Here is a 9,900-nt window from a genome sequence, read left to right as displayed (position 1 = left end):
TGGCCACCAGTGCATTCGTCTTGGTGAAATAGGAGAGGAGATGCTATCGTTTCTTGCAAAGTTTTATTTGGCTTCCCTATTCAGTCATAAACACACATTCCTCTTAAGACTGTGAAAGTCTTCTCTTCTAGACAACTAACTTTTTGCTTGCAAACACGACTCGTAGCTGCCTTTGCAACCCAGAATTTCAGTCATGTGGGTGAAAAAAAGTAAATTCGCATTATGTATCGACCCCTCCACACAGGTTATTAATACAGATACCTAGAGTGTACTTGGCCTGGTGAAGCGTTTTCAAACCTCCGCAAGTCTTTGATTTCAGTTGTATTTGAGAAATAAAATGAGCTCATCCTCACTCATCTTTTCTAGGATGGAACTGTTTGCACTGAACTGTTTGCGCTGTTTGCTCCCCAAAGCTGCCTGCTTTGTAGGAGAGAATGGGGACCTCCTTCGGTCCACTGAGCACAGTCTTCCTTACTCTCTGCCAGGGACCCGATTCCCACGATGGTAAAGCAAACTGAGAGACACCTTCAGAGCAAAGAAGTCTCTTTGTGGCCCCGTGACCAGATTCATTTCAGAGCCATTACGTTCTTTATTCTCTGGTTGAGGGGGGAGAGTGCTTCATTTTATGGCAAAGTTTATGTCAGTGCTGGTGCTCTTGCTTTCACCACCACACGTATTCAGAAGTATTCATTCGTTGATTAAACAAAGAAATTCAAACCTTCCTATTTTTGGCAAGTGTTAGAAACCTTCATCCCCCATATCCTCAAATGTTTTGTAACCCAACGGCATGGTTAATAAAGGAGGGATTGTGGACCTACGACCGGGTGTTGTTGAAACTTGGTGTGTTTAGAATATTGGCTACAGAGAAATCCTTGCCAAATCATGATGCACTTCACCTCCTCTGGAGCACCCCCTCTGCTAAGCAAGGGCATGGTCAAACTGCCCCTTCTCCAGCCCTTCAAGTCCATCAGCCCAAGTCGAGGTTGGCATGCTCCGATACGGGTCCAGAAGAATCCGGAAGCACCTGACAATGAGGATGCCCAAGAAAATGAACAACAAAATCACAAAAACAAATGTGGTCTTCTGTTCCAGAGACATGCTAGAATCTGATGATGCGTTCTCAAGGGGCACTAGGGGTGAAGGGACGGGCTGTCCTCCATCCATCGTCCAGGGAAGCTAGAGCACAGGATCTCCCAGTTTCCTTTTCTTCCATCATCAGTCTACTGAGGTCATGGTGGCTACTGCACCTTGGACAGGCTGATTTATCTGCAAGAAGAAAGAAAGGGAAAGGAGAGGGAATAAACTACCAACGAGCAACTTTATTTCTGCGCTCACAGTCATGTTTTGCAGAGAGAAGAAGGAATCTCTAAACTTTTTCACCCAAGATGCTAAATTCTGTGTAATTACGGGAAAGAATATTTTACTCTTGCATGAAATTACCAGATTGTCCTCAGAGCAGCCACCTGGAGCCAGGAGGGATGGGCGGGGAAGACAACCAGAGTACAGAAGATGAGAAACGCACAAGGTAATGTTGACCTCGGGGTGTGCTGCCAACTTGACATCCAAAGCCAGTGTCCCCTGCCAAGTCTCTTCCAGACTCCCTCCAATAATATGACTTTCACATCATTCTTATAATGATACCATTGATGGAACACCAGCTATGTGCCAAGACTCTAGCTAGACACAACATAGGTTAGCCACTCTACTACAAGCTCCGTGAAAGCCAAGACCTCTAGAGCCTCAGTGGGAGGAAACTGAGGCTGGAAAAGGTGCTTAATACAGAAACTCCCGGGGAGTATCGAGTTCTGGGCTCCAGCCTCTGGCCTCCATTCTACTACTAAATGAGCATGGGACCTTAGAGTCACTAGGCTGTAAAAACGGAATCAGAAATGCCTGTGTATCTCATGGTGCTATAATGAGGATGAATGTCTGTGAAAACACTTCGGAAAGTATACAAAGAAGAAAGACAAACAAAACCAAGAGTCGCTTCACTTAAGAACTGCCTATGGGAGCCAGGTTGCTTCTTTCCTTTCTGTTGCCTCGGTCAAGGGAGAGAGGAGGCGTCTCAGACTCCCAGACTATCAAGCTCCCGCTGCTTGTCTTTTATTCAGAAAACATAGACCAGGTTCAATACTTGACCCGGAGAAGCACCTCGAGAACTGAGCTAGGGAAAAGGGATTGATCGGCTGTATTTTTTAAAAAAAGCTTTACAGTAGCTTCCTACTGTGTAAGACCACTTGAAAAGGAGGAAGACAAGGGAAAAGATAAGTTATCGCTATTTCCATTTTACCGGTGGATAAATTAAGATATATGAATATTACTGTTTGTCTTTAAAGGCAAGTTGGAGGGCACGCCTGGGTGGCTCAGTCGGTTAAGCGTCTGGCTTCGGCTCAGGTCATGATCCCACGGTTGATGGGTTTGAGTCCCGCATCGGGCTCTGTGCTGACAGCCCGAGCCTGGAGTCTGCTTCAGATTCCGTGTCTCCCTCTCTCTCTGCCCCTTCCCCCGCGTATGCTCTCTCTGTCTCTCTCTCTCTCAAAAGTAAGTAAACATTAAACATTGTTTGAAAATTAAAAAAATAAAGGCAAGTCGGAGGATCCACAACGGCCATAAAAACTTCGGATATTTTGAACTAAATCTATGTATGAGTCTGTTATAAGAAAAATTACACGGCACAGTAGTCAGCTATAGGAATTAACATGGAATCAAAATAAATGATACTCAATTAGAAGAAGCAACCAAATGAAAATAGAAATGATGACCTAAAGCTCTAATACAATATTTCTATAGTTATAATTGTTGCATTAGTAATCATAATAACAGTTTGCCTGTATGATGACACTTCAAAGTTTATAAAATCACGGTTTAAGGCACAGTTTATAAAGAGATTTACAACCAGTGTCTGGGAGGAAGGACTTACCAGTTAGGAGGAAAAAAAAATTTTGCAGCTCTATGACTAGATATTTTTCAGGCTGGAGTCATTGCGGTAGATTTGTTTATCATTCATTTTTATTTTGAAGTAAGATTATGATAAAATTTGACTGTATTTCTTAAAAATAAGCTCCGTGGGGATATAGAGGATGTTGATGGATCGGGTTTGGTTTGGTGCGCTTGTTTTTAGGCACCCTCCCGACGTCGGGTGTTAATTCTCAGCAGATAATTGGGTGAGGGGAGGGGGCAGGAAAGGGTGGCCAGAACCTCCTCTTCAGCATCCTTAGTGTTTCAAGTAATGGGCCATCTGCACTCCCAGGAAACATCCAAACTAGACTTATTCATACCAAGTATAAAATCCACCAAGGGGGGAGCACCTGGGTGGCTCCGTCGGTTGAGGGTCCGACTCTTGATTTCGGCTCAGCTCATGATCCCAGTGTTGTGGAATTGAGCCCCACAACAGGCTCCGTGCTGGGCGTGGAGCCTACTTAAAATTCTCTCTTTCTTTTCCTCTGCCCCTCCCCTGGTTGTGCTCTCTAACAAATACAAATTAAAAATTAAAAATAAATTACCAAGGCCTGGGTCAAAAGGAAGTCACATGCTGATAGAGGGAGAAGCGCCTAAGCCATCCCTGCCATGGTCCCTCTGGTCTCTCTGTGTCCTATGGAGGACCCCCTCACTTTGACCCTGCCCTCTCCACTGACTTCCTGGAATCCCACTCTATGTCCATTTTCCCTCCAGCCCGAATGAGGCCAGAGCCATTTTCTTTGTCTGTTCTTAACACGGCTGAGGTAGGTATGACTTTTCTGGAAGTTCTTTACGAAAACATTATGTAAGCCAGAAAGGAGATACAGGAGAAGTGAAGGCCATTAACGGTGTATACACACAACATAAAGATTTCTGGATCTGTGAAGTTCATTGAACATGGTGAACAACTAGACATAGAACCATTTGAGCCTGTGACAGCTCCCTTGAGACGAGCTGGGGGGCTAATATAGCAATACCTTGGTCAGCCTTTCCCTTCTCACCTCCAGTGTCCACTTGATGCCCGGGAGCTGTCTTCCCCAGCCTTGTCCTTCACACAAGGCAAAATGCCAACTTCTTTTCTCCCAGCTCATACTTCCTAGGCTTCCTCCAGAACTCAGATTTTCGAGCTGGTCCACCGTTCACTTGGGGGCTGCAGTGATGGGTAATCATTCCAAGAAGCCCCAGCAAGTTACCTAGTCATCCTGATTCACATTATCAGCTACGTTTCCCTTTTCTGTCTCCCTGTCAATGAGTCTGGAGCTTGGCTTCTTCCCAGGGAAGTCAACTCTTAGAATGATCTAAAAATCAGTTTTAATTTGCAGTGTTACCACCCTCTGCTGATTAAAGGCAGATGCTGTGATATGGTTAACCCTCTCTACAGCCTCATCACATGCTTTTTACAAGCCTGCCAAAATATAAATATATATCCTCCAACCCCTTCGTCACCAACCCCTTGCTGACAAACCAAACTGATGAGAAAACGGAGATGAAAGTATTTCGAAAACTCCACAGCCCTTTATAAACTGCAAGCCTCTCCCCTCCCATCATGCTGTGATAACCCACTTCCTATTAAAATAACTTCATCCGGTCAAATCATCAAAGCCTCTCATTAAATTGCAATATTTTACCAAGGAGAATGACACATGAACACGTTAACAGGAATTTGTCTAGGAAAACTGCTTTTATTTGAAGGAGGGGAAGTGTGGTAGACAGAAAGGAGAGTGAAGGGTCTTTCCGGAAGTGAGGGGCCATCGCGGTTGGGGGCAGCAGACATGAGGTTCTGTGGGCAGATGGCCCAGGAGGAAAGTCCTGGAGAGGGTGGGGGATGATGGGTATAGATGAGAAGATCCGGAGATAGTTCATCAGGGTATATGGGGGATACATAGATCCAGGAAGAAAAGCCAGCTCTTGCCCAAGCTTTGCCTGGGACTGATTGAAATCCCTGGACGAGCCTGCTTGATTTTACACCCGCAATCAGCTAATCAATAATTTACAAATTTGGAAAGCTCAACAGCACATCCAAGTTAAAGGAAGCAGCGGACAGAGTAAGATGCAGAAAAAGAAAGAAATGTAATCACTTGACTGCCCCAGTAAAAAAAATATTCAGAGACATCAAGATCTTTTAAAACGTCTACCTTAGCGTGAAATGTCCTTTGTTGGCAAAAAATGATCCTTAGAAAATGTTCACGGGTGCTTTTACCTGAATGATGAAATCTTCCTCTGAGGTGAATAGAGAAATCTGGGCAAGTAAATTATTTGAAAGGATTCTGACACAAGCATCCTAAGTGCTAACAAAAACAAAAGGCGGTTGTTTTAAGTACAAGAAGGACCACGGTACTCACGGCGGTGCTTTAATCCTAGCTGGCATCCCCGTCCACGGCACACCCCTGTCTCCCCTTTGCAGGTCTATTTGCGTGTACTCAGGACACAGCAAAGTCTAATTTTCATACCGGACCAAGGAAGGCTTAATTAAAAGAAGCGCTTCTCAAAAATCATATACCACATTCCTTTTCTTAAGTCAAACCCCCGGACTCTGCGATGGTCACAAAGTGTAAAACCCCCGCAATACTTACGACGCCCCAAGTGAGCAGCTCATCTTAGCCATCACCATTGGCACTAATAGCCACTCGCCTTACTTATAATAATTTGCGGAGGCCTGTCTTCCTTTCCTCATGCTTCTGACACACTGCGTCAAATTCATCTCTCTCAGCTCAGAACCCAACCCTTCTTCCCTCGGAAAACCTTTGGGCTCCGATGTCCAAGGACCCTGACTGCCCATTAACCCCCTTACAGACAGACCTGATACCCCTGTTTTCTCGACTGCAAGATTTAGGTCATCTTCTGCCAATGGAAGTTTTGTAAGGCATTAATTTATTTTCCTAATAAGTTTCCAGAAGAACAAACCTCAAATTGCATTTGGTCCGGAGTCAAATGACCAAGAGGCAAAAACTTACGTGTGACTGAGTGTGCAGACACCTGAGGAGGCCGTTCTCACTTGGTTTGCTCTGCAGCTCTACCTAACACAGGCTGTTCTTTGAACTCCTCCAGGTTTCCCACCTCTGAGCTTTTAGTCATGATGCTCTCTGCCTGATGCCCTCCTCCTCGCTCTCTTCGCGCCTGTGGGTTTCGCTCCCTCCCTCAGGGTTCACACCAAATACCCCCTCCCTGGTGGGGCCTGCGTCTCTCTCCCTTCACCAGAGCGGCCAGGATGCCTCCTGCTCTGTCCCCTGGAGCCCCGCACCTGCGTCCTGGGGCAGCACCTCGCCCAGGGCAAGTCTCCGCGGTGTTCAACTCTGTCTCCTTAGGAAACAGCAAGCTCCTTGAGGAATCCCTTGCTGCTCCGGGGTCACTGCCTTTTTAAACAGAGTTTCAATCAAATCTCTGGCCCCTACCATCCAAGGAACTGAACTCAAACTTGGAGGTGCCAGCTGATAGAAAGAAGGGGTGAAAAAGCACATGTCATCCAGCTCGACTGGGACGTCAGACCTTCATGTTTGCAATCGGTCTGATTTCTAAGAATACAGACAGGTAGTCTGGGTCACTGTGACTCTTCATCAGTCTTGGATTTCATGATTTGAAAAGCAGTTATTTGGCTTTTTACCCTTTCCTTGGTTTCAGTGCTGATGGATAGGGTCCCATCAAACAGAGAAATTTGCACGTGCCTTTCTGTTTCAGGGCTCAAGTCTTTCTTAGTTAATTGGCCTTGTGGGTGGGGAAGAGCTGCCATTTAAAATATCCTGAATCCAGATGTCCTACCTGGAAACTGTAAATGTCAACATGACCCTCCGTCAAGCTCAGCTCATTTGGACATTTCATTGCATGAGCATCGCATGATACCATTTAACAGTAAGGAAAATTATTTTATCTGGAGAAAATAGACCTTAAAGCAATGATATATTTCTTTTCTTATTTTTAAAGTGACAGCCACAGAATTAGTTCAGCGCATTGGACACATCGCTCTGTGGAGCATTTGATCCCACCATCTCACTTTTGTGGGGATCCGTTCCCATACCCCCTCTCCTGCAACGGGCTGCAATGATAATAGCTACAATGGATGCATGTCATGTGGAGTCCTGCCCGGCTCATAGTGGGCGTTCAATAAATATGTGATGATGAATAGCATTTTATCTGTGTGCCGTTTTTTTGTGCAAAATGAGGTTTATCTCTAAATTCTATTATGCAAACAAGCACACCAGGGAGCGGAGATTATAAGTAAACTGGCCCAAATCATAAAAATCAGTTACCAGAGGAGAAGCATCTCCCCAAGGATGCTGACTCACAAGTTTCTCTCCGGCATGTCAGAATGAGTAGAAAGTCGGTCGTCCCCCCGCTGCTAATGGTATGCAGGGTGCAGGCAAGCCATAGTGTCTGTATTTTTAAGTACCTCTAAACCACGTAAGCACCGCACCTCATTTTTAAACCTTCTAAGCCAGAAACCTGGTTATGTGACTCGACATGTTTTCCAAAAGTAGATGCAAAAAACAGCGTGTCTGTGGAACAAGAACACTCCCAGGTTTGTATAGTTTACGTTCACATTTAACGGACAGGACACTCTGTGCTACAAAGACATCCTGTGTACCTTATTTATATTTATCTGGCAGACTAGCGAGACCAATTTGTAGACTGTAACAGGAAGGGAATTGACTGGGTAGGCAAGATTGAATTTGCAATGACCAGCAGAGACAAACTTCCTCAAAGTGCTGCATTATTCTGCAACAGTTCTGAAACTGACTGTTGAAATGTTAGCATGCCTTTGGGTGATTAACGGTGGTACATATCCTGAGACTGAGGCTAAATAGAATCACCTCTACTTTTTTGAGCTAAACAAAACCTCAGCTGCATTGCTGTTTGCATAACTGGAGTGTCTGGAGATATACTCCACCCTCTGTCCCAACCCACCTACCCTGGATGTGTAAACATCCCCATCAGCCCTGTTATATATCTCCCCCTACAACTAACTGTGAGCCCTCCACAAAAGCCACCTCATCACCTAAGTAATCAGATCACTACATAAACAAAAGCTATTACCTATGAATCTTGTGGAAATTCTGTGTAGGAACGCAGTGAACAATAATTTGCATTCCAGGATATACACACAGGGATGCAAAATATTTCCCATAAATTCAGAGAACTCATGGCCCTCTTGGTGATCAGCCCAGAAATAAATTCAGGTAAAGATTTCCTGGCTCTTTCTAGGTACTTCATGTATGTTAACCAACATACACTCCCCTCCCTTTTTTTTTTTTTTTTTTTTTGGCTCACATAAATGTATGGCAACCTCCATATTTTTCTTTGCTGAATACGGACTTCTTGATCCAGTACAATAGCACTGATGTTTCAGAATTCACAGGATGGCTAAGGACAGATATTATTTTACGCACGGAACAAACAGACCCCAGGCTACTAAAAAGCCCTAAAACAGTGACTTTAAATACATGTGAATGTGGTCAGCTACAAATGTCAACAGGCAGTTTTGGAACTGTCGCCAGCCCTCACTGCTGCAATGAGAGGTCTGTTCCCTCTGACTGTCACTGCAAAGTCAGCCTGCAGATGTCTGCTTGGGTTTGGGAGTGGACCCTGTCGTTCTGGCTCACCAGCTCTGGGTCAGCACAAGAGCTTTCTCTTCAGCCTGAGCCCTAACCTCAGCTTTACTTCTTCCCTGTCTTCATTTTCCTCCTAACATCTGCTAGAAGAGTTTTGAAGGGACTGCAGGGCAAGGCTGCAGCCTTGCTGAGAAAAATCCCACGTGAGTGCCCAGTCAGTACGTGGGGGTACCAAAAGGCACCAGTAGCAAACTGGAACTTGTAACCTCATACAATACACCTTCCTGTCATACCCAGTTTTCTTTCTCTTTCCTTGTGTGTTTCCTAATGCAAAAGGGTGCTTGCTGATACCTCAGAAGGCTGGAGCTGCACAGGGCTCACCACGCAGGGGCATCAGCGATGGTCAGCATCATCATTATGAGTTGTTGAGTTGTGATTCTTTGTGAACAAATTAAAACATCCCTGTTACATTTTGGGAGGTTGGACGTTTTAGGTGAATGGAAAAAAAAAATACTATAATGGACAAATAGATTTCGAGAATAATTTACTGCAGCTTAGCAAAGAAAAAAGCCTATTTTACTACTCTTTTATCCAGTATCAGTAGCATAAACTTAAGCATGCTTTAAAAATAAAGGCACCATTACATTTCACCCCCCTCGTATTAACTTTACCCGGCAACTGTTTAATTAGACTTTATCTGACATCTAGATCTAAATTCAGAACTTGGATCCAAAAGCATCTATGTGATCATTGCTCATGCATGAATCGTAAAGTTAGAGAAAAGCATTAATTAGCCCATCAAAGACACAGTGTTGGTCAAGTACCTGGGTCTGGCTGAACAAACACTTGATCCATTTCCTGGTGGAACAGTTACAGGTAGTTACAAGCCTCTTTAGTTCCCATTCTTCCCGATCAAGCTGTGTTGAAGCAGTAGACAGTGGTAGCTGCTAGCAGCTGATGGCACACCCCAGATCTAAAGCTGTTGTTTCAGGCTTAGAAACTTCCCATTAAAACCCCCGAGTTAAAGGAGCATCGCCTTTCTGTGTGAGGCATCATTAGCGGCCAATACGGCTGCTTCTTTGTGGCGAGCCATGATTTCAGTTCTGCCTCAGCAACTCTTCAGAGGATTCTGCTTCAGTGAGTAGAGGCAGTATCCTAGCAGTGTGTCTGAAATCATCTTCAAGAAAGCATTAACATTCAAAAGGAGTACGGGGAGGGGGGGGGGAACATCACAGGGCATTCCCATACCTTTTCAAAATCAAAGCCATAAATCTACCCGTACTCTGTTCTTCTGTATCGATTGTTGACACGGTTCCTCTTTGGGGATGTCAATTAGCACCTTGCAGCGACCAGCCTCCATATTGATTACGGTTTATGACCTTCGGGCCAACTTAATTAA

At 44.7% G+C, this 9,900-nt stretch overlaps 1 protein-coding gene across 2 annotated transcripts; it reads right to left on the bottom strand.

The window, feature by feature from the left end:
• Positions 1–764: 764 nt before the first annotated feature.
• Positions 765–9,683, bottom strand: CTXN3 (cortexin 3). 2 transcript variants are annotated; one of them, XM_030317343.1, is made up of 2 exons: positions 9,326–9,683; positions 765–1,266 (listed from the first exon to the last, which is right to left on the bottom strand). In XM_030317343.1, exon 2 carries the CDS (start codon positions 1,162–1,164, stop codon positions 919–921), a length of 246 nt encoding a protein of 81 aa, XP_030173203.1. In that variant the 5' UTR covers positions 1,165–1,266; positions 9,326–9,683; the 3' UTR covers positions 765–918. The 2 variants fall into 2 exon arrangements, with proteins under 2 accessions (XP_030173203.1, XP_030173212.1); XM_030317352.1 differs by lacking the exon at positions 9,326–9,683 and adding an exon at positions 5,913–6,233.
• Positions 9,684–9,900: the final 217 nt, after the last annotated feature.

Source organism: Lynx canadensis, chromosome A1 (assembly GCF_007474595.2).
Source record: "Lynx canadensis isolate LIC74 chromosome A1, mLynCan4.pri.v2, whole genome shotgun sequence".
In the NCBI taxonomy this organism is placed as follows: domain Eukaryota; kingdom Metazoa; phylum Chordata; class Mammalia; order Carnivora; family Felidae; genus Lynx; species Lynx canadensis.
The sequence above is the reverse complement of the archived record's forward strand: the minus strand, read 5'-3'. Positions and strand labels throughout refer to the sequence as shown.